Consider the following 25,030-nt stretch of genomic DNA (forward strand, 5'->3'; position numbering starts at 1 on the left):
GCCAGCTCTTCCCAGAAAGATGTCTGACACTGCTGGACTAAAAATAAGTGTTCTTTTTTTTCCTGTACTGCAGAGCTCACACTCAAAGCACTCAGGTCATTAACAGATGTAGTGGATTGACCTTGGCTGGATGCCAGGTGCCCACTAAGCTGCCTTCTTAATGGGACAGGGGAGAGAATAAGATGGAGAACAACCAGCGGGTGAGATAAGGCATTTTTATTACAGTGAAAGAAATAAGCGAGAGTCTGCATGCACATAAGATAAAGGAAAGTCAATCTCTACTTCCTATCAGTAGCAATGTTCAGACACTTCCTGGGAAGCAGGGCTTCAGCACACATAATGGTTCATCCAGAAGGCAAACATTGAGGAATCATGAATAATCCCTCTTCCTCCTCTCTCCCTTAGCTTTATATATCTGAGCTGACATCATATGGTATGGAATATCCCTTTGGCTAATTTGGGTCAGCTGGCCTGGTTGTGTCTCCTCCTCCCAGGATCTTACCCACTCCCATCCCCTTTGATGGGGAATGTCAGAGGGACAGCGCTGCTCAGCAGTAGCCACAACACTGGTTTGTTATCAACACCCTTCCAGCTACTAATGCAAAGCACAGCACTCTGAGGGCTGCAAACTTTACCTCAGTCAGACCCAATGCAACAGAAAAGCTTGTTAGCCTGGAACTGTGTGAGAATGCTTCTAGCTGCTTGTAACACAGCAGGTTTGAACTGGGAGGCAGGATGCTCCTGTGAAGGAAATTAATTGGGAACAGAGTGAACAGCCTCAAGAGCAGTCCTGATCACAGGTAACTGCAGTACAAAAGCTCACCAAGGATTAAGGACCAAGCTCCAGTGTACCAGGTGAAGATGAATACACCACACAAAGTAGAGCAACTTTTTACTTTCCTACATCCCAGATAGGTCTAACACTGGGATCTCGTGCCTCACATGGCATGCAGAAGTTGGGAAATGAAAGCAATGTTCTGGTATATAACCTCCCTCCCACCCACTAACGATTGCTGACAGTTTACTGACAGAGTTAGTCAACTACAGTTGTCTGGAGACACAAGGACCTCAGTTCCGAGAGAACCCATCTTCCAAAAGCCAGGCCCCAGGATAGGTTAGACAGCAATTCTAAGAAATACTCTGTAACAGTATCAGGCTGTTAGAGATTCCTGTGAGGTCCAACTAGTTACTACCCATGACAACACAAACTGTTTCCCCAGCTGAATGCCTTTCTCAGAGATCAGTTGCCTGGCAAAAGTATGAAAACTGCAAGAGCAACCCTCAGCTCTGTCACAATTGGAACTGTGGTCATAGCTCCAGAAACTAATTACTACACCTCCTCATTCATGTAAGGGGAGTTTGATCCAGCTGGGGAGTTAAGATGCCCCATATTTTTCAGAGTTCCTTTAAGCAAGCATGTATCACAGGGAGTCCTCTGTAGTTTTAAAGGTGAAAGCAGCTAACCAGAAGGCAATCAGAATATACAAGCCTTTTTACATGGGAACTTTTATTCTCATTGAGATCTGTGCATTCAAGTTGCACATACTTTTAAATCTTTGATGGAACTGGAGCACTGGATCACAAGAGCCTGGTCTGTTTGAACAGTTTTAAGTTTATGCCTCAAAAGTAGCCAGGAAACTTGTGACTATTTCCTTCAACTTAGCTTCTGTCTGGTCAGAGATCTTCCCTTCAGTCCTGTTGAAAGAGTTTAGTTAAACTTATGACACAGAAATAGATAGATAGTCAATCCCGAAGACAAAGAAAAAAGCTTCACAGCAAACCTTCCCATTTCTAACAAAATTAGCAGATGAATTAAAACATTTCTGTTTGATGCATGAATTTGTACTACTAACATAACACCCCTTCTCCATTTTAAGCATCAACTGGATTTCCTAAGAACTAAAGTCATGAAGCTGAGCTCTGGACAGCTGGAAGGCTGATTTCCAGTTCTGGTACAGGCAGCTTAAGGCCTGATGTTCTGGGATACACTAAATTAACAGTTCAGTGACCATTATCTGCACTCCAGCCATCAAGTCAATACCCTTGGGATGAAGCAAGATAAATCATCATACCTGATTGTGGAGAGGAGGGCCTGGTGCTGGCTCAGTACATGAGCTAGGAAAGCACTCTCAAATTTAGTAATTTTGCTGGGCTCCAGCTTGTCCAAATGACCTCTTACACCGGCATAGATGACTGCAACCTGTTCCTCGATAGCCATGGGAACTGCAGAAAAGAGAGCACTCATGCCATCAGTAACTCTCACATCAGGACACATCAGTACTACGCAGTCCTTTCTTTGAAGATCAACTGCACATATACAACACGGTTCAAGCAAGTCTGCATTTACCATGTGCACAGAATGGCCATGGTAAATGCTGCCACAAAGACCAATCTTGTTAGCACAAGAGACTGATGTGAAATGCAGACTTTTAAAGTTCAAGACACTCACCATACTGTCCTTGTTTTAAAAGCTCTGTCAGACGTACGCCGCGGTTCAGCAGCTGCTGTGTAGCAGCATCCAGATCAGAGCCAAACTGGGCAAAGGCAGCTACTTCACGATACTGAGCCAATTCCAGCTTCATGGTACCTGCCACCTACAACACAAGATACAGGTCAGACTGAGTTCGATCACCTTTTAAATGTATCTAGGAGTTTGCAGGTTATCTTCAGGTGACAGTTATCACAAGTCAGCTTTGCTTTCCATACCAGAAAAGTGAATCCCAAGATTCTGATAGATAATTATATGCATTTCTAAATATCCCACCTTTTAATATAAGCATGCCTCCCTAAAACAGTGACCATTGATATTAAACTTCCAATTCCATATATAGACTAAAAGCACAGGGTTAAAAGAGCATTCTCTATTTCTAGTTAGATCAGTACCCAGCTCAGCATACTGAAACTTAATCCTACCTCTTTATGCAGATACTATTTTCCTTTCTCCCCCACCTCACTCAACAGGTAATGGAAATATCAAAGAGATCCCCAAAGTTTGTTCTTTTATAGTTTCATAACACTAAGGAATCCAAAGCTTTATTCCCTCTCTATTCACAGCTCTTTAGAGTGAAATGGGTTAGGCCTACACACTACTCATCTCTAGCAAGAGGAGCAGCAGTTTCATGCTTACCTGCTTCATAGCCCTGGTCTGAGCAGCAGAACCCACACGGGACACAGACAGACCAACATTGATGGCTGGACGGATACCTTTGTAGAACAACTCAGTTTCCAAGAAAATCTGTAGGAGAGAATTGTTTTATTATCTTGGTCAGAAGCTTGGAAGCCTCCTCAGAGACCTGCCAGTAAATAACACAGATGTACACTAGGATGTGAAGAAGTCCTACCTGTCCATCAGTAATGGAGATGACATTGGTTGGAATGTAAGCAGACACATCACCAGCCTGAGTTTCAATGACAGGCAAGGCAGTCAGAGAGCCACCTCCAAAGGAGTCATTCATTTTGGCTGCTCTCTCCAGCAGGCGAGAGTGCAGGTAGAACACATCACCTGGGTAGGCCTCACGGCCAGGTGGACGACGCAGCAGCAGAGACATCTGACGATAGGCAACAGCCTGTGTGGTATAAAGCAAGCTTTCAGACCTCAGTAGATCATTTAACATTTTGGATTTCTAAACTTGAGGTGATCTTACAGCTACAAACACCAATGTTAGACTATGAGGCCTATAAAGAATGTTTCCTGACCTGCTTGGACAAGTCATCATAGATGATTAACGCGTGTTTTCCATTGTCTCTGAAGTATTCACCCATGGAGCAGCCTGAATAGGGAGCCAGATACTGAAGGGGTGCTGCATCAGATGCTGTGGCAGACACCACAATAGTGTACTTCATGGCATCTGGAAAAAATTGGAGAAACACACCACTGAGTATATTACCTCACCATGCCTGTAGTCAGCAAATACAACACACATGTGAAGTACTAAGTTGCTGAAGCAAGCCCAAGGCAGCATCACTACATTGTTACAGGAAAGCCCACTGTGCTAGATTACCACGTCTGTTAGCTCAACTAACTCAAGAAGTTTCAAGAGCAAGTTCACAGCTGCCTAACACTTGCAGGCTTCTTTCTCATTTAAAATTAAGTTTAAACTTTAACCAAGACACACTTTTGTTCTAGAAGTAACTCAGCCTGAAAGTCCATGGTTTCCTGGCTACTGCAAGGCAATACTATCTTTTGTTTCACAGTCCCAAACAACTTCCTATCCTAAAACGTGGGGGTTTTTTCCTGCTAGTTATGACTCTGCTTGACCAGCAGGCAAGAGGTAAGGTGTAGAGGGATTCCTTGTGGAATATAGGATACCCCAGGAGAGCTTGGGCATCCCAGGGCTGTTGCAGAAGTACCCCTGACAGGGCCCCAGGCTGAAGATAGGCTTGCAAGGCACCTGCTAGCCAGCAGCCTTGAACAGCCTTGGGAAAAGGTATACACTGGTCAGCTCCCCCGCTGTTTAGAGGCTTTCTCATGGGAAAGGGGCGTGAACTTTGGAAAAAGTATAACTTGGTGTAACCGAACAATAAGGGAGGAGCACGATGCTCAAATCGTATTGGTGTTCGTATCGTGACTCTGGCTGGATTCACCTGCTCCTGGGACCCCCTCCCCCACTACACGTGGCACCGGAATGGCAGGGACCCGAGTGAGTTTTGCTTCCTGCAGGTTCGCTTAAACGCAGTAAGACTCCGAATTTCATCGTATCGGTGCAGCAGAGCCAGGGGAACCAGAGCGGGTGGCCCCAAAGCTGAGTAAAGCTGGGGGCCCGGTCTCAAAGCAGAATAGAAAGCCGGAGGATAAGTCCCAAAGCCGAGTAAAGCCAGGGGCTAAACCTCAAAGCCGAGTGGCTGGAGACCGTATTTTCGTGCGGCCAAGCGAATACCCGCAGCACAGAAGCTATGGACTACGAGGCAGGACCTCGACTCCTAGCTAATATTCCCTCTATGAGAAGCGAGATCGTAAAAGAGCGAGATCTCAATGCCCTCATTACGTGGGCCCGGGAACATGGGTGTGTGAAATACACTTCACTTTTGTTCTCAGTCGAAGCGTGGGGGAAAGTTGGAAACGAATTGTGGCTGTCCACGATTGAGGGAGGAAAGGAAGCTAAAGAAGCTAAAGCTCTCGGCTTAACCTGGAGAGCAGTAACTGGCACTCTTGCAGAGATGAAAACAGAGAGGACAGTGGCCGCGGCCACCATAGAGGCTTTAGAGAGTAGCAGCTCCGGGTGTAGCAGCTCCGGAAAAGGAACAGACGGGGGTCTTACGGAGCGGCAGCCAGAGACCAGGGTGGAGTCCAGGGTAGCACGGTTCTTCGGGCTGGCCGCAAAAAGACCGATTAAAGGCACAGCAGCACCTGTCCGCTCACTGCGGGAGTTGCTGGACTCAGCAGGGAAGGATGTTATCCCTCCGACATCTGAGAGAAAAATATCTGCGAAAGCGGAAGCAGACGCCCGACTCAGGGGGCGGGGCACAGGCGGGCCAAGGAGAAACAGGCGGTCCTGGTGCCCAGCCAAAAGCGGCAGAGCAAACGAGCGGTCCTAAAGCCTAGCCAAAAGCGGCAGAGCGTAACCCCCCTCTGCCAGACAGCAGAGCAACATCTGGCAGTGAAGCGGCTTCTGCGGTTTCGTCGCCTGCAGAGCCAGAGCCAGCAAGGGCTGCCAGGGGTCAGCCCCAAGAGGGGGAGAAGCACCAAGAAATGATGCAAGATGTAATCAAGAAGCTTGCTGACTTATCTACACGGCAAGACGCGCTAGAGTCCAAAGCTTGTGATGTTACGCCATCAGCACCGTGGCATCCCATGGCCCCACTGGTCAAGTTAGCACTCACAGCTCCTACGTTCCCATCGGAAGAATCAAGCACAGTGCCTACAGCCCCTCCCTTCCCACGAGGGGAGGTGCAGCCGTCGTTTCCATCAGCCCCAACGGAGAGGACTGACCCATTGCGAAGGAGATGGAATGGAGTTGTCCGTAACACAATCATTGAGGGTGATTGGCAAGCAGTGGATGCCCTCGCTTGCCCTGTACAGATACAAGGGGACACTGCAAAGTGGGAACCCCATGACTGGAAGATCTTGCAGCAAGCCAAGCAAACAGTCACCACGCATGGCTTGCGGTCTGAAGCTACACGAAGCATTCTGCAGTTTATCTTTACAGCAGATGTCCTGTGTCCGAATGATTGCATCAGCATTGCAAAACTGTTGTTAACCCCTTCACAGTTCCTGCTCTGGGAGCAAACGTGGAAGCGGCTAGCACAAGAAGAAGCTAGCAAACATCAAGATGACACACAAGACCCACTGTATGCACTCCAAGATGACATGCTAACTGGGAGCGGAGATTACGGGGCGATGGTAACACAGCTGACCGTGCCCGTAGTCATTCATCAGTTGTCACAGCCTCTTGCCCACAAAGCCTTGTTGTCAGTACCTGAAAAGAAGTCTCCCCCGTATGCAGCAGTCCAACAGGGGCTGTCAGAGCCATATGGTCAGTTCATCGACCGTCTGTCAGCAGCCTTAAAGGACACAACTGAGCTCTCTGAAGAGCTCCAAGAGCAAATGTTCCGAACACTTGCCTTTGAAAATGCTAATAGGCAAACTAAGACAATTCTTGCCACGCTGCCCCAAGGAGCAGGTGTAGACGAGATGCTCGTACGTGCTACCCATGCAGAACAGTCATCTCAAACAGCTGCTTTTACTGCAACGCTGCAGAATGTCCTGCAACAACAGGGACAAGTCATCACCGCAGCACTGACCAGAGGGGTGCCCAGCAAGTGGTGCCGTGCTACACATACAAGACTCCGAAGCGAGAAGGCGCAGTCAGCATCAGCTCCTGAGGAAAGTGACGCCACTACCATAACAGCTGGAACTCTGGGACCTCCGTCCCGAGAAGCCTTGGGAAAGGCTGCAGACGTGGCTGAGTGACAGAGCTGAGGACTTGCCAGAACCACCACTCCCCGTAGTAGGAGAAATAGCGAGACCCTGGGGCGAATGTAACAGCTGCCCTAGGTGGTTGCTAGTGACTTGTGGTGGGTGTCGGGGAACCCTCTCCAAAGGCAAAACTTAGAAGGAGAGTTGCATAAATTTTTGGGTATAGCACCAGACACAGAGTGAGAAATTGTTTTTTGACTGTCTTGAGACAGGAGCATTAGTAGACATTTTCAATCAGCTGTCCGCCCACTTAGATCGAGTGAAGGCAGTTAATTTGGCTAGCATCTATGTTTTTACCTGGTGCTTCAGCAGCCAGGGCTCACGCTATTTTGCATAAACTTGCTCGCTGGGAGAGGGATAAGTTAAACATAACTTCACAGATGCTTGATGAGTTAAGCGTAGATGTTACTAGTGTTAGACACACAATATTACAAAATCGAGCAGCCATTGACTTTCTACTACTAGCTCACGGCCACGGCTGCGAAGAGTTCCAGGGTATGTGCTGTATGAATCTTTCTGACCACTCTGTCCCATTCACAAGCACCTCTCTGACCTCCAGAGGGGCCTACACATCCCTTCGGGAGACAGACGACCCTATCGGAGATTGGCTTAACAGTCTGGGTATCACCGGATGGCTGCGTACCTTGGTAGTAGAAGGCTGCCGATTGCTATTTGTAGTTATATTAGGCTTAATAATACTTGGGTGTATTTTTTTTGCCTTAAAGCGGGGCTGCGAAAAATCATCAGCCAGACCTGGGTTGCCCAAAAAGAAAACGGGGGATATGTAGAGGGATTCCTTGTGGAATATAGGATACCCCAGGAGAGCTTGGGCATCCCAGGGCTGTTGCAGAAGTACCCCTGACAGGGCCCCAGGCTGAAGATAGGCTTGCAAGGCACCTGCTAGCCAGCAGCCTTGAACAGCCTTGGGAAAAGGTATACGCTGGTCAGCTCCCCTGCTGCTTAGAGGCTTTCTCATGGGAAAGGGGCGTGAACTTTGGAAAGAGTATAACTTGGTGTAACCGAAGAATAAGGGAAGAGCACGATGCTCAAATCGTATTGGTGTTTGTATCGTGACTCTGGCTGGATTCTCCTGCTCCCGGGACCCCCCCCCCCTGCTACAGTAAGGTACCTGATCTCTTGCAAGCTCTGTTACATATGCAGCCTTGGTCAATGAGATCACTGTTACTGAAAAGATGCTATCATTTAATCCCTTATGTTTGGGCAGTAAAGTCTATCCACTTAATTTTTTAACTGTCATTCATATACTTACATGCATATGAAACACATCAAGTCCATATAAAATACTTGAAGGCCATAGCTTGTCACCAGGCCTGCCAAGAGGAACCTCTCAACTCTGCTAGGAAAAAAAAATTAGGCTGACTTTTCCAGAAGAAATTCAGCAGTTTTGGGACCTTAAAATAGTCTTCTAATGTGATGTAGCAAAAATAAGGGGTTGTTTTCCCCCCAGATACCTAGAAAGATTTCTTGTGACAAAAGTAGTTCATTCATTTAATAAAAAAAAGAATTCTGTCTATACTTGCAGCTAGGAGAGGTCACAGCAGTATTCAGCATTATAATGAGAACAGGATGTCACTAGTTACCAGGCTCAACCATCTTCAAAAATCTGTACCTGCATCAGTGAGCCTCTTCACCAGCTGAGCAACAGTAGATCTCTTCTGGCCAATTGCAACATAGATACAGTACAGCTTCTTCTTCTCATCTGTACCATCGTTGAATCGTTTCTGGTTGATTATTGTGTCAATTGCAATTGACGTTTTCCTGGGTAACACAGAGGTTGATAAATTAGGATGCCTGCAGTTCTCCCAACCTCTACACAGTTTTGTGTTCAGTTCTGTACAGTGGTGCACAGTGCACTCAAGTCTCTGTTAAAGGAAACATTTTTGGCTTGGGCATTTAACTTACCCGGTCTGCCTGTCACCAATTATCAGTTCACGCTGGCCACGACCAATTGGCACCAAGCTGTCTACAGCCTTAATCCCAGTCTGCATAGGTTCACGCACAGAGATTCTGGGAATGATCCCAGGGGCCTTTAAGCCCACTCTCCTACGCGTCTTAGATGCAATAGAACCCTTAAAAAGAGGAAAGAATCTGTTGCAGTCTGTATCGCATAGATACAAGCAGAGGTAGTAAGCACCTAGTTACACTTACCTTCCCATCAATTGGATTACCCAGGGCATCTACAACACGGCCCAGAAGCTCTTCCCCAACTGGAACATCCACAATGGCACCAGTCCTCTTCACAACGTCCCCCTCCTTGATCAGTCTGTCATTACCAAACACAACAACACCAACGTTGTCGGGCTCCAAATTCAAGGACATACCCTAGGACAAAGGTCACATTATCCTGAGAAAACCCATACCAACATCTACAAAAACTGTCACAGTTTAATACCAATGTGATCACTCTACAGCATAGAGTATGCAACATAACCTATTTCAATCTTATTTTTAACAATAGTAAATATTCTTCTTTTATGAACAATGCATCTATTTCCATATTGGTTAGAGAACCTGCCTGCCTAAGCCTTCAACTTACCACATAATTATACTGCAGTAGTCTAGCATTGTCATTTATCTCTCTAAAAAGAACAGAAAGGATAAGCAGGATTCAAATACATTTATCTCTTGCCTAGGAATTGTATGAGGGAAAAGCACTAGCTTATTCTCTGACCAAGGCAAGTTAGGTTATTAAAAATATTGGAAGAGCTGTTACAGTACTCTCAGAACAGTCAGACAGCTTTTTAATTCTAATGTAGAATGAGGCTGTTATTCAACAGTAAACAAAAAAGCCAGCATGAAACCAAAGAAAACAAAATCCAATAGCAGATTAGTTCTTTTACTTCCTAGATGAAGACACATAAAATTCAAATGTTAGCCGAGAACCATTGTCATAGGTTAGCAAGCATAGTCCCGGAAGGGATGTCCTTGCTAAGGGGTGCTCACAGCTTCCCCTGGGACCTGATAGAACCTATCAGCTGGCCAGTTTGAATATGGACAATTCTTTAAGCCACTTAAAGTTGTGACCGCCTCTGTGATACACACTTAAGAATAGACAAACTCCCACCCCCAAGCTCTCTCTTGTTTCCAGCGCTGGGATAGGTGGCTGCGGGGCCCGAGCGGGGGCCAGTGGGCCTGGCCCGGCCCCTGCTCCAGGATGACCCTCCCCCCCCCCCCCCCCAGCAGGGCTGTGGGCAGCCAGAGCGGCTTGGAACCAGCCCCCCCCACTTCGGCCAAGATTTCAGCAAAAGAGTCATCAGGTGACCAAAACCGATAAGCCACACAGCTGCAAGGCCGAGGTGAGATTAACCCTTTTATTGCTGTGAAGAGTTGAAAACCTGAGGGAAGAGAAAGAGGAGATGCTTAAAGCTGAAAGTCTGTTGTGAAGCTATGATATATCAGAGTATCCTGTTGTAATTTCATGAAGATATGGGGGGTGGAGTGTTCAACTCATAAGCAAAAGCACCTGCGCTGAGATAGGCAGATGCTGACGCAGCTGTAATTTCATGAGAAGTTTGGACAGGGAGAGATGGACCAGATGAGGACTTTTGCTCCAAATGGGAATGGAGAAACCTCAGTTCCTAGAGATGCTCCCAGAGATAGTCCTAAAGATGAAGATGAGGAAGACCCTTTGCTCCCAGGGAAGGAGAAGGGCCTCTGGTTTTGTTTCTGAACAGCTCAACCTTAAAATTGTACCCCAAAAAACTTCAAGAGTGGACCCTCGAAAGCAGTTGCGGGAAAAGCTGCAAGTCGGGGGAAGGGACTCGCATGCGAGCAGAGAGACTCCTCTTCCTAAATGGACTGAACAATATTTGGAAGTGGGCGGCTGTCTCGTGATAATGTTTTCATAGCATGAGCAAGAAGAGACTTCTCTTTCTAAATGGACTGAACAGGGTTATTATGGAAGTGGTAAACAGACTGAACATCTTAAGGGTTGTCTTTTTACATTGTCAGTGGGAGAAGGGAGGAAGGTGGGGGGGAGGAGGAGAGTTCTGAAGGGGTGGTATAATTTTTTTTTTTTTTCCTTCTTTTAGGTCTGTTAATAAACTTCTTTATATTCTTTCAAGTTTGGTGCCTGCTTTGCATTTCTCCTAATTCTAATTTCACAGAAGATAAACAGTAATGAGCATTTTGGACCAAATCACTACAACCAGATACTGAAAGCAAAGTGTTGTGAATTCAAAGAATATTTGCTTTTTGTAGCATTATTTCAACTAGTTACTACTTATTAAGGTTGAATTGAAGTTTGATAGAGGTTCATATGGGTACCTCCAAGAACAGTCTCATTTTCCTTTAAAAGTCTTTAATTTTTTAAAAATATATTTCTAGGCTAAACAAACTGCTTTAGTGAAAGCTTACCTTCAGTCCAGAAGAGAATTCAACCATTTCTTCTGCTTGGACATTTCTTAGGCCATACACACGGGCAATACCGTCACCAATTGAGAGCACACGGCCAGTCTCCTCAAGTTCAGCAGAGGTGTCAGCTCCCAAAATACGTTCCTCAAGAATAGAGGATACCTCAGCAGTACCTGGAAAGAGACATTTCACACCTGACTTAGCACATTAAGGCAAGATATGAATTCAGTAAGCTTGTCTTGAATTCACAGGCCAAGGTGCCCTCTCTGGTACGCCATGAGGTCTAGCAAGCAACATGCTAGATGCATAAGATAAATAACAGCTTCTGTATTCCCAGCTAATAAAAGCAGCTTCAACACATCATTACAAGACAGTTTCAATTAAAACATTGATGACTGTTTAGTTACCAGTTTCCTTCATTATGTCTTACACTATTAACAATCTCTCCCCCTAGAAAGAAATTAAATAATTAATCTTAAGCTCAGAACATTCTCACTCCACTTGCAGAGTGGTTATTTGAACTGGAGGCAACAAAACACCCTGTGATTTGTAATCCAAGATCCAAATATATTTAAAGGAACTTGATACATTTAAGAAGCAAGTTGATCAATATAAGCTGCAAAAATGTATTCTCCATATTCCTCAAATTTGTTTGGCAGTGTACCTCCAACAACTCTTTATTTCCCCAGCCAGGAAACAGTAAATAAAATTGTGAAATTTTTATTTCTTTATGCATTTAATAACCCCAAGCCACTTTGAAAATTGTATATGAACCACTATCAAAAACATAGCTATGCAGTGACATTGTTTTCTCTAAACACCAAAATGCTGGCAGCAAAAAAGTAATGCTCAGGGACAAAACACTGGCAGGCCTGGGAAAGTCATCTGTTCCTTGATACTGTTACAAACAAGACAGAAAACTAGAATTTGAGGCTTTTTTTGTTTTTTTTCCAAATAATTCTGCGAGAGTTCTGAATATCAGAATAAGATAATTCTGAATGGAATCCTCACAAAGCAGGTAAACTGCGTAAGCTGACATGTGACCACTCCTTGGTTTGGGCAAAATCTGAATAGTTATTAAAGTGAAGTCTGCTGGATGTGACTGTGCAAAAGTTCAGTTAAATACTGTCAGTACATAAATGTCCTCAAGCATTCTGTCGACTGACCCACACACCATATTCAAAATCCCTTTTGTCTGACAGAGCAAGTTCTTAAACCACACTGTTATACAAAGACCTTTCTCAGACTCACCAGTTTTCTGAAAGCATATTTTGGAGGCATGGAGGTTTCTTGTAGCAACAAATGCTGCACCCAGGGTATTGCTGGAAATCTAAAACAAGTAATTGTTTCAGTAACAGTGAGATTTCCTCATTCATTCAAAAAAAAAAAGGTTGAGAAATAACACAGTGACATTTTTGATCATGAACTTATACATTTAATGTGTCTCAGTTTTGAGTTTAGTCCCACAGCACTCCATTCACAAGTTTTAGTTATGAAACCAAGTCCAGCACTACTAAGCAAGGACAGATGGTAAAAGAGATTGCTCTAAATTATTCACTGTATTTTTCTGCATTGCATTGCTGTCACCACCACAGTACCGCAGCAGATCCCAAAGCAACACCTCTTCTCACTTGCCACCTTTGTGCTGAACATCAAATGCTTGGGACGGAAAGAAATCACCACAACCCTCGTGGTTCTCCACAAGGGAGAAATACTACCGTGTCTTCTAAGGGTTGGCCTTCCTAAAAAAAAAATAATCTGCAAAATTTCTGGTATGGCTAGAACATAGACGAGAGCAAAAACAACGACAAAAAAAACCCAAAAAACAACCCACCCTGTGATAATGAATGCAGTAAAATGTTATAATCCTATGTTCTAAGTATAGCTTCCAGTGCAGTTCCAGGCACCGTTAATGCTATTTCTCTGAACGCCTGGGCAGGCCTCTCCTCCGTTCACCTTCACAAGGGACACCAGCGTGAACGGGTCGGGACAGATCTTCACATCCTCGCTCTCCCCACCAACACGGGGGGAAAAACCACTACCTGGCAAAGCTTTGCAGCGCAAATCCCTCACCTTGATTGGGATCTGGCAGCTTTCAGACATTAACCTGAACCCAAACAGTGTCAGGCTACATCACCAGGGAAGAACAGGCCGTCCCCTAGACCCTCCCTCCCCCCCACCTCCCAAGTGAGGGCACCCTCGCTCTCTCAGCAGTAGGTCTTGCCCCGCTGACACCCAGCGCTAAGGTGAAGCCCCCACCCCAAACTCCCGAGAGCAGCAGGCCGCAGCTTCTCAATGTCACCGCAGCCTCTAAGATGGCAGCGGCGGCCGCCTCCCACCCACCACCTCCGCTCACTGCAGGGAGGGGAGAGCGCACTCACCAAGCCGGCCTGCCGCGGCAGGGAGCGGGCGAGGGAGACAGCCACACGAGCGGAGAACATGACAAAGGCAGCGACGGCTCCTTCAGGGAAGACTGAAGCAGACAGACGACAAGTACCAGCCCCACACTTTCTCCACAAAATGGCGGTAGCTCGCTCCGCCTCTTCTTACGACGAGGCCGCGCCCAGGAGGTAGGGCGGGGCGGGGCGAGGCCCGGAATTGCTTCCCCCGCCGGTCTTCTCAAGCGTTCTGGCGCCTTCCCCCTCCCGCGCCTCTGAACAATGGGGGAAAAGATGCATATTTTTATATATATGTGCCCTTGAAATGTCCCTTGGCGGGTGGAAAAGGCGGAGAGTGGCGGCGGGGCGGGGCTGGACAAGACTAGACTGGGTATATGAGAACCTGAGAAAGGCGGGGGCCGTTGTGAGGCGCACAAAGTTGGGATGTGTGGATTATGGGACAGAAGCATGAGCATAGGGCAGGAATGTGAGGGGCTGTGAGGCAGAGGGTGGTGGTGTGGGGCAGGGGGTAGTTGGGGAAGTGACCTCACCACCACTTTCTGGGAGCTGTGTGTGCTCGCACTCCTTACCGCCCCGTCTCAATGTAGCAGCTGGGTGGTAGAAGAAAAGTGTGGTAGAGAAGCGCTGGCATCTCGCCTGTGCCCTGGAAATGGGTAAAAGGAATGTGATATGCAGCACCTTGTTGGTTTTCTTACTGTTGTACAGAAAACCGCATGTACCGGTTTGGCCAAATTTAGAAATATATCCTCTGAGAGAAGGCACAACCACCCCTCCCCCACCAGGTTCGGGAAAAAATAAATTTTCCTCGAAGGAAAGTGAAGAAGATAAAAGCTATTTATTTAACAAACACACGGGAAAGGAAAATGAGGTGAAATGGTAAAATCTTTCACTGTGGAGGAAAAACCTGGGAAAGTGTTGGAGTCCTCCCTTTGGTCTCCTCGGAGCTGGGGCTTGGCCCAGGGCCAGGCCCTCTGTGCCCGGTGGAAAGTCCTCCCGATGTGCTCTGATGTTACAGCAATCAAGCAGTCCAGTAGCAAAGGGAGAAAATCCGAAATTCCAGAGAAGGAAAAATTCAACTCTCAGTCTCTCTCCGGAGAACAAAGCAGCTGAACCACTGGCCAAAAAAACTGTTCTGGGCGCAGCAAGCCGGGTGCTTCCTCGCTCCCCTGCTACAGTGGGGAAAACCAATTGCTATCTGTGTGTGACCTTGAACAAGCTGCAAACTGCTTTGAAAAAGTTTTGCTCAGTTTTTTCCTTCCCCCTCTCAGGCTCAGTTTAGAGGCATAGAAAGGCACAGGAATTAATTTCTGGGCATAGGCAGCAATATGGGATACACATCATAAGGTCACCCCAAGACACCACGCTATGAAAAGCCAGTTTCCATAAAGGAGACAGAGGAGTCCTGCAACTTTATTCGAATAAAGGGAGAGAATCCACTGGGGCATACACCCACAGTGTTTTCTCTCTCTCGGTTTCGGAGGACGCAGCCTCCTCTTATCCTAAACTCTCGGCCGCATGTTGCCCTCTTCCTTTCCCCATTGGTTGAGGTACTAGGAAGGTACAGCCTTCCCGAGCCACCTACCACATATTTCCCCCTTGAACCTGTCATTTTACCCCAAAGTTCAGAAACTCAGGCTTGTGCAGACCCTTGTGTGTTTCAGGAGCCAAGCTGTCTGGGCTCTGTAACAAACCTGCTGCTTGAAGTTAATAGAGACATTAAGACCCATTTCAAAGATGTTAACACCCATACCCTCACTTAAAGAATTGTTTGTAAAGACATTAGCACACCTCTTTCCTATCACTGTTGCTACAGAGGATCTTAAATATAGTCAGTCTGCTGATAATAAGTGAAACTTGAAAGTTGGACTTACCAGTGCCATCAGAAGTTATGGTGACAGGACAGCAGCATCAGAAGCGGAGGAGAACCTCATTGCAAGAGGCTCACCTGCTTTAAGTACATGGGGATCTCTCCAGTCTCATGAACTGTCTGCCAAGGTCTAACCTGGTGGGAACAGTGTGCTTAGCAACAAGTCCCATATGTGAGACACAGGATTTAGTCTGCCAGGGAAAAAGTGTCAAAACTCAGGCAGGCACAATGTGATGGTGTCCCCTTGGTAATCCAGAGAAGTTGCTAAAGACAGATCCCAGTAGACATTTCTGGAAATTGAAAAAGTTAAGTGAAAAATCCTCAACCATTTTTGCATGTGTTGTAACAAACATGATGCTTCAGCAATGTTTCTCATGTTGATTATTTCAGTAATCATTTCAAATTCTGTGAAACTGCCTGAAATAAACAGTGATTTAAATAACCCATCTAAGTCTTGTGCATTTGTACTTTATTGCTAAAGAAAGGTGGTTCCTTGATAATTGTTTAAAGGATTTAACTCAGAAGATGCCTTTTTATGACATATTTTCTAATAAGGAGCACAGCTTTTATATGAATTTCTATAGGCAGTGATATACAAGCTATTAACATTTAATTTTTTACTCTTTAACTTAAAAATAAGATTTAAGCCTATTTGATGAAGGGTTTCATACACCTTTATTTGTAATTTGCCTTATGATATGCATAAAACATACAATTCCATAAAAAAATGAAATCCTGTTGTGACAGGACCTTTCACCCCTGAGACTTATCTACTTCCCCCATGGCTAAGCTAGGCCAGAATGGTTTGTCATGTGATGAATTATCTCGGCTGAAAACACCCTTAGCCAGCAATAAACATCCTGCCTTGAATGCATGGGAAAGTGTCATGGGCTAGCACCCGCTACAGAAAGGATAAACAAAAAATTCTGACTGACAGACACAGCACTTTTTACAACTATAAAAGACCACTATGATTTTCATAAAATCAGAAATCTCTTATACAGTCTCTGAGTGTGTGGAGAGTTTTTCTCGATGCCGAGATGTTGGTATCAAGTTACTTCCCTGGGGATTGAGAGAAATTAGGAGACTTTTGCACACCACTATCATGCATTGGTAAGTGACATTGGCTCCTCCTAATCTATACTATTTCTTTGCTAGCTGTAACATAGGTACCTTTATTATCGTGCACTGTCTTATGAACCTACTAGTAGTGTTTCTTTTGCTTATTCTGTGTAGTAAGTAAGCCTGTTAAAGTCTTACGTCTGTTTTTTTTCCTTGTGTCTATTCAATAAATAATTCATGCTGTAAAAGACCTGAGCAGTTATTATTAAGAACTTGTGAGTGAGAGTGGGTTTTGGAGTGCTGGCCGCCTCAATAAAGCTGCTGTCTACTGCCAGAAACCTGGGCAAAGGCAGGGACTTGTCTAAGCTCTTCTCTCTCATTCGTAACACCTGTCAGATAATTTTACTGATTCAAGACTATTTCTTTAAAAATATTGTGTGTGGGGGAAAAGCAAATTATTTCAAAACAATTAGAGCATTTAAAGCCACTTTGGTAAAACCATTCACTGCATCTAGTGAGTTGAACTGGGTTTTCTTTTATTATGATTATTATTTTGTGTTATTATATATGTGTTTGAAGAATTTAAAGCTAGGAAACTGGGTTCTGCTGGGCTGGATCATAGAAATATTTAGGGTGGAAAAAACCTCTAAGATCGAGTCCAACCACTAACCCAGCACTGCTGTGTTCACCACTAAACCATGTCCCCAAGTGCCATATCCACATGCCTCTTAAATCCCTCCAGGGATGATGACTCCATCACTGCCCTGGACAGCCTGTTCCAGTGCTTGACAACCCTTTCTGTGAAGACATTTTCCCTAATATCCAATCTAAACCTCCTCTGGCATAACTTGAGGCCATTTCCTCTTGTCCTATAGCTTGTTACCTGGAAGAAGATGCCAACCCCCCTTTCAGATAGTTGTAGAGAGGGATAAGATCTCTCCCGAGCCTTCTTTTCTCCAGACTAAACAACTCCAGCTCCCTAAGATGGTCATCATAGAACTTGTGCTCCAGACCCTTCCCCAGCTCTGTTGCTCTTCTCTGACTACACTCCAGCCCCTCAATGTCTTTCTTGGAGTGAGGGGCCCAGAACTGAACACAGAATTTGAGGTGCGGCCTCACCAGTGCCAAGTACAGAGACACAATCACTTCCCTCGTCCTGCTGGTCACACTATTTCTGATACAGGCCAGGATGCCATTGGCCTTCTTGGCCACCTGGGCACACTGCTGGCTCATGTTCAGCTGGCTGTTGACCAGCATCCCCAGGTCCTTTTCTGCCAGGCAGCTTTCCAGCCACTCTGCCCCCAATTAATGGTGCTGCGTTGGGGTTGTTGTGACCCAAGTGCAGGACTGTGAGGCTGGGTGGGGGTGGGCCTGCCTCAGCCCTGCTCCAAGACCGCCCCCTCCTTACAGCTGCCGTCAGGTCCCCCAGTAGGGTGACTCCACACAGGGGCAGCTGGGACTTAGGCATGAAGCACAGGACTCCTTTAACATAAGCACCTTAGTATAAAGTATAGATTAATAAAAGTTGAGTGTGTGCTGCTATGCTCGACTGCAACTGCTTTTGCAAGACAAGATGCCTAGCCCTGGAAGGGGCTATGATGATAAGTGAATAGGAGATGCTATGCCTAACGCTAACTGCTCTTAAAAACAAACCCAAGTGGACTAGGATGATAAGGGAATGGAATGCAAGCTAATGGGTTTTGTTGGGGTTTTAGTTTAGTCCAAGTTTTTTCTGTTAAAGGAATTTTTCCCATATGCATGTTGCTAGGAGATAAATGGCAGTACTTAAGAGAAGATGACCGTACTTAAGAAAGATAAAAGGGCCTGTCCAGACTTTTGTTTTTCACCTGGTTGTCAGTTCAGCTCGCTCTCAGCGTCTGGAGGGAGAAGCTGTGGAGAAAGGAGCTGCTGGTTCCCGTTTTCGGCGTCTTTCCTTTCTGCTGGAAGCAACACCGGGATCCCAAGGCTGTTTTCCCTGCCCTGCTGGAGGCTGGGCTGTGGCCGCCCTGCCCCACTGCTGCTTCGAGCCTTCGCTGAGTTGTAGCCGTGCTCACCCTGCCTGCCTGGAGCCCCGGGGGGTTCCCCTTTTTGGATACATCTCGTCTGCCACCCGGGATTTGTGTTTGTGCCTGCTGTTCCGGCCTGCCATTCCAGCCTGCTCTTCCGGGAGTCCAGGATCGGCTGCCCAGCGTTTTGTGAAGCCTTTGTTCTATCCTCCCCCGGGATCCCAGGGCACCAGAGCAGCCGCGTGTTCCCCAAGCTCGCTCCGGAGCGCCCCCTGCAGCCGCGGGGGAACCATCGCACCTGCCCTGCTCACCAGGAGCCGCCAGCGATCCCTGCCGGCTGCGAGCGGAACTGCACCCGAGGGGAAATGGCCTGACAGCCGAGAAGGCTGGGACTGGGTTTGTGTTTGCTGTTACTGTCATAGTTGTTGTTGTTTTGTTTGACTGGTTATATATCTATATATCTATATATCTATATAGTAAAGAACTGTTATTCCTATTTCCCACATCTTTGCCTAAAGACCCTTGATTTCAAAATCATAATAACTCAGAGGGAAAGGGGTTATATCTGCCACTTCAAGGGAGGCTTCTGCCTTCCTTAGCAGACACCTGTCTTTCAAACCGAGACAGTTTGGTTAACCACTGTCTGCAGAACAGGGGCCTAGCCCCTAAGGGCTAAGCGATAAGAAGGAAGATGCATGCTAGCTTCTGTTTTAATGACAAATAGAGGAACTGTCACAAAAGAGTAAAATTGTAGTAAGAAAATAGGAACATAATCAATACACAATTATAAATAAAGTATAACTAATGTAGCAACAAAGTGTGTAATAGTAGAATTAAGTATGTATTAGCAAAATAGATGTGATAAATGTATTAAGAATAGTGTGCTGTGTTTGTAACCCTAAGATAAGAAAACTGCAAAGTCATGTAAAACCCCCTAGGACTGTAACTCTAGATAAGTGACCAAAGCAAGAGTGAATGATGAACTTGTAAATGTAGAATGACAAACTTGCAAACATATAAAAAACCTCTGTAAGATGACTATGTTGGACACGCACATGGAGGTGTTAACCCCTGCATGCTCCCGGCCTGGCCAATAAAGATGTGCTTTACTTTACAGTACTTTGCTGTGAAATCGATTCCTTTGAATCAGTTTGGCGAGCCAGCCAGGAGAAACTCCATCGGGCTGCGGGACCCTCTGAAGCCGAGACAGTCTAGCAGGTGCCTCTGGAGACTTCTCTGGATAGACCACCTGTGCTCCGGTGGATCACTGCGGGGACGGACAAGATCCTGACATTAAGGTACGCAAACTTTAAAGCACCCTTTACCTGTTTGTAACCTGACTAGTCAAAGTAATACACTCCGTAAGCCGTATGCTAGAGGTGGGTATCTTGAATTGCTAGCACCTTTTAAGATATACACGGAGAGTGTGGTATTGAGCCCCTGGGTGGGAGTGCCACATCAGGTCCCTCTTTGCAGAAATTTGGAAAATTTTATGTTTTGTTGATAATAAGTTCTGACTTTTTACCTCTTTAACATAATTAAGATTGCTTATCTTATATGACTGTCTTGGGGTGACGTTATGATGTGTATCCCATATCGCTGCCTATGCCCAGAAATTAATTTTTGTGCCTTTCTGTGCCTCTAAACTGAGCCTGAGAGGGAGAAGAAAAAACTGAGCAAAACTTTCTCAAAGCAGTTTGCAGCTTGTTCAAGGTCACATAAAGATAGGAGGTTTTTTTTTCCCAGCCGCGGCAGGGGAGCAAGGAAGCACCTGGCTTGCTGTGTTCCAGTCAGCTTTTGGCCAGTTGTTTCAGTTTCTGATTCTCCGGAGAGAGACTGAGAGTTGGACTTTGCTTTTTTCTTCTCTAGAATTCCGGATTTTCTCCCTTTGCTACTGGACTGCTTTCAACCTCAGAGCACATCGGGAGGACTTTTCATCGGGCACAGACGGCCTGGCCATGGGCCAAGCCCCAGCTCCGAGGAGGCCAAAGGGAGGACTCTAACACTTTCCCAGGTTTTTCCTCCACAGCGAAAGATTTTACCATTTCACCTCATTTTCCTTTCCCGTGTGTTTGTTAAATAAATAGTTTTATCTTCTTCACTTTCCTTCGAGGAAAATTTTTTTTTTTTTTCCCGAACCTGGTGGGGGAGGGGTGGTTGTGCCTTCTCTCAGAGTATATATTTCTAAATTTGGCCAAACCGGTACACATGCTAAAGGCAAAACAAGGGAATCATGGATTCTCACCATGACTGTAAAGTTACATGCTAAACTTGGGTTGCTAACTGCCACAGCTGGTTGTCTGAGTTCTCAGGAGAAAGAGTAAGCTGCAGCCACCTGCACCACTACATGTCTCTGCTGTGGTTAAGGGCCTCAAAGAGGAGATGAAGGAGATGAGCGAGAAGATGAGGAAGATTAGTGTGGCACCAGTGCAAGTCACAGGCCCCCAGGTCAGAGACCGACGTCCCCCAGCTAGGGAGAGAGGGTACACCCCATGAGCTGAGCTGTGGTATTTTCTGTGACCACGGGGAAGACATGAGAAGGTGGGATAGGAAATCCACCTCTGTCCTGGCAGCACGGGTGCGTGAACTCAAAGGGGAAGAGACTAACCGCAGGGGTTCTGCTAAAGTGAAAGTAGCCTCCCCCTCCTGTGATGAAGCTGACAGTTATTACAGAAGGGAAAATGATATGTCAAATACCCTTGAAGGCACCTCTACCATGTATGCCCAGGGAGGGAAATATGAAGCATTGGTTGATACTGGTGTGCAGTGTACTCTAATGCCATAGAGACATGTGGGGGCAGAACCTGTTTCTATTATTGGAGTGAAAGGGGCATTGTCAGGGTCCCTTCCCCCTGCCATGTGGTCCTGGGAGAGGGGCCGTGGGGGGGGAGACACGGGGTTTCCCTAGCCCCTGGTCAGCCTCGTTCCCCATTGGTTGCTTTGTGTTCCCCTGCGCGGGCAAGGACCCTTGGGTCCCGTGATTGTAACAGTTTCTCGGCAGAGCTCCGGCCATGTGGCTGGACAAATAAACATCTCTCTGAAACATCTATCAAGAATCGGTCCATATATATTCTTTTCACGGGCCTCGTTGTCTGATACACGTGTTGCAGTATCCCCACTATAAAAAATGGTAGAGAATCGCGAGCAGAATGATCCCCTATCCCTAAGGACAGCGATTGATTTGCGAGTAAACTCTGGATTTCTCTTCTTGTTTTTGTTTTGCTGTTCCATCTCTAAACTATGGAGGAACCGTGGAAAAACTCTTGGCTCTCAGAGCTGCATATGGACATTTATCTTAAACTTGAAAAGATTCTTGAACAATGTCATACATGAAATCCCTATTTGTGCTTGGTCTTTGCATATTAAGTGCTTTAATTAATTTGAGCTTAATATTTTTAAATTGAATGTTAAAATTAACCCATCAGCCCAGGTACACAGATCAAGTTTTTATGGTCTTCCTGTGTTTACTGTATACTTTTACAAGTGTTTTAAGATGTGTTGGATGTATTTTTTTATGTTTTACTTGTACCTTGGTTTCAAGGCAGATTTTAAAAACCCCAGTTGCAACAAACAGCCCAGCCCCCATAGCCATACCCCCGTAAGCTCCATGACTCTTATCTCAACTAATACCACCCCTCTGACAAGGAGGAGCCATTGGTTGACAGAGGTAATCTGTCAAAGGAAAAACACCAATCACCTTAAACTGTGGGCAGACTGTGGGCAGAGCAAAAGCTATAAAGGTGCAAGAGAAAGACACGCCCTCTCTCATTTCCCCTTCCCCTCCAGCTTGCTAAGTTCAGTGCTGGAGAAACCTACTCCTTTTCAGGGGCCTTTAGAAATATATATATTTCTTTTTGACCAGCCTAGCACTGCAAGTTTTTTTTCTCTACCTGAGGTTCAGAGCTGCCTTAAGCCTGAAGCTCCTGAATCCCTGCGCTCCTGGGGCATACCTCCTGAGCCACTAGGATCCCAAATTTTTATATTTTGTTAATTTTTGCAATTTTTCAATTTTTCTGTTTTAGTAAATTGTTTTAATTTCTACAAAGAGTTGTCTCATTCCTTACAACTCTTTTGGGGGCTCGGCCGGGAGCCTATTTTTGCCCTAAAATCCAGGTATTTTGGTTAATTTTACTATTTTTGAATTTTTGCGATTTTTTGGGGTTTTTTTCCCTTGGATTTTCTGGGCTCCCACAAGGATTACTGCAGTGGAGAAAGGACACCTCCAGTGGAGAAGGACTTTGTGGTAAGGCTTGAACCCTTCTTAAAGGGAACTTAGTTAGGGACTTACCCTTTTTAAGGGCTATTAGTTTTTGGGGAACCTCTGAGTGGAATTCCTTTGTGAGAGTGTGTGTGGGGGGGTTGGCCGCTTCCAGTGTGTGTGTGAGTGTGCTTGAAAGGGTTCATTTTTAAGGGCACCACGAGGGATCACCCTTTAGAGACACAGAGGGGAGGATCGAGTGTGGCGATCAGCCTTTCTGGGGGGAGGTTTCCACATTTTAGGGGTGTGCGCAGCCCCAAATTCAGTTTTATTAGTGTCTCAGTCTCCTCGGGTCTATGACTGAGGAGAAACCTCATTTTATGACTGAGGAGAAACCTCATTTTAAACCCCTTCTTTTCTTCTTCTCGGCGGGGGCGGCCGCCATTTTGATGTTTTGAATTTCGGAGTGGTCGGCCGCCATTTTGAAATTTCGAGCGCCGCGTGGTCGGCCGCCATTTTGAAATTTCGAGCGGCCGCGTGGTCGGCCGCCATTTTGAAGTTTCGGGTTTCCACGTGGTCGGCCGCCATTTTGAAATTTCGAGCGGCCGCGTGGTCGGCCGCCATTTTGAAATTTCGGGTTTCGGCAGGGGCAGCCGCCATTTTGTGTCCTTTTAATTTGAACTGCACCCCTTTTGCTGTTCTAAGTGCATGTGTGAACTTGTTTTAGTTGCACTCTTGTAGTCAGTGCTATCTAGCACCTTTATACTTTCTGTTAGTTTGGAGTGTTTGAGTTATTGGATTATAGTTGTAATTTGCTTTATTTGCTTTAATCATACTGTTTGTGTTATTTATTATAATCTTTTTCCTTTAATTTGATTATAAATATTTTAAATTTATCTCTCCTTTGCTAATAAAGACAACTCCTGTTTCTTAAGTATTATATATATATAACCATCTAAATTTCAGTTATACTTTAAACAATTTCAATACACATTAATTATTCTTATTATAATTAAAGTTCTTTTTTGCACCATATTTGTTTCTCACCAACCTACCATATTTAATTTTTTTTCCACAGATTCACCATCATTAATTACCTTATACATCTATTATTCCTACTTACTTTTCTCTACATTAGTTGTATTGTATTTTAGGCTTATAAATCTATTATCATTGTATTTTTTTTATTGTGATAGTGTATTGATTCTAGGTTATTTTGTAATATTATCTCCTTCTACAATATCCTAATTGTTTTATATAATATAATACTTTGGTTTATTTAATTTAAAAAAAAAAATAAAATTTTCTTCTGTACAAGCTACTTGTTTGCTTCCCAGTAACAAAATGGGACAAGCAAATAGCAAAAAGAAAGACCTAATGAAGAAATACAAAATCTTCCCAGAGAGTCCATTAGGACAAATGCTCCTAAAGTGGGAAGAAAATCTTTTAACTAAAGAAAAAGACCAGTGCCAAATGATTAGGTACTGTGTTTTTAAGTGGCCAAAACATAGAATTAACAAAGATGGTCTCAGATGGCCCAAGTATGGGTCTTCTGAAAAATGGCTTTGTGAGGCTTTGCATTCTTATGTACATTACAAAGCTCCAAAACATTCTGATGAATTAGACTATGCTAAAATTTGGTTAAATTATTGGCAAAAACAAAATGAAGACCAAGGCAAGAAAATAGAATTGGAAGAGGAAACTAAATCTAATTCAATTGGACTTAATAAAAATTCAAACCAAATTTTTTCCATTGCAGAAGAACACAAACAGAAAGAAAAACAAAAACCTAAATTAAATCAACCAAAGTGGGACCCCCTAGACTACCTTCCTCCAGTAACTCCTCCAGAAAGGAGGGTCCAAATTGAACAAGAAAGGGTCCTTCCTTCATCAAGCCACCCAATCGAAAGGGACTCAGAAAATGAGAATGAAAGTGAAAAAGAAAATTCTGTTCCTTCCTGCTCTCACAAAAAGACAACCGGACAAAGGATTTCTTCTAGCCAGGATGGCCCAGCATCTTGCACTAGAAAGAAATCATTTAAAACACCTGACTGTCCCACCTGCCTTAGCACTCCCCATGAGTCTAAAATTTTACCTCTTAGGGAGGTACCCATGGGAAGTGCTCAAGGAGGAATTGGTTATGTAGTTGTACCTCTAGCTTCATCTGAGGTACGGGAATTTAAAAAAGAAATGAAAAGCCTGATGGCT

The 25,030-nt window shown here is 45.2% G+C and overlaps 1 protein-coding gene and 1 long non-coding RNA gene across 2 annotated transcripts; one reads left to right on the plus strand and one right to left on the minus strand.

The window, feature by feature from the left end:
• Positions 1-201: 201 nt before the first annotated feature.
• On the minus strand, positions 202-13,836 carry LOC138102808 (ATP synthase subunit alpha, mitochondrial-like). Its single transcript, XM_069000583.1, has 12 exons — positions 13,672-13,836; positions 12,542-12,620; positions 11,294-11,463; positions 9,086-9,259; positions 8,840-9,006; positions 8,547-8,695; positions 3,697-3,848; positions 3,342-3,566; positions 3,128-3,235; positions 2,450-2,594; positions 2,073-2,223; positions 202-1,695 (listed from the first exon to the last, which is right to left on the minus strand). Exons 1-12 carry the CDS (start codon positions 13,729-13,731, stop codon positions 1,614-1,616), a joined length of 1,662 nt encoding a protein of 553 aa, XP_068856684.1. The 5' UTR covers positions 13,732-13,836; the 3' UTR covers positions 202-1,613.
• A 2,644-nt stretch (positions 13,837-16,480) lies between these two features.
• Positions 16,481-20,666, plus strand: LOC138102831 (uncharacterized). The gene is made up of 4 exons (XR_011147570.1): positions 16,481-16,669; positions 18,477-19,020; positions 19,742-19,922; positions 20,494-20,666. It is a non-coding gene; the product is annotated as an uncharacterized lncRNA (long non-coding RNA).
• The last annotated feature ends 4,364 nt before the right edge of the window (positions 20,667-25,030 follow it).

Source organism: Aphelocoma coerulescens (assembly GCF_041296385.1).
Source record: "Aphelocoma coerulescens isolate FSJ_1873_10779 chromosome W unlocalized genomic scaffold, UR_Acoe_1.0 ChrW_unloc_scaf_2, whole genome shotgun sequence".
NCBI classification, from domain to species: Eukaryota; Metazoa; Chordata; class Aves; order Passeriformes; family Corvidae; genus Aphelocoma; species Aphelocoma coerulescens.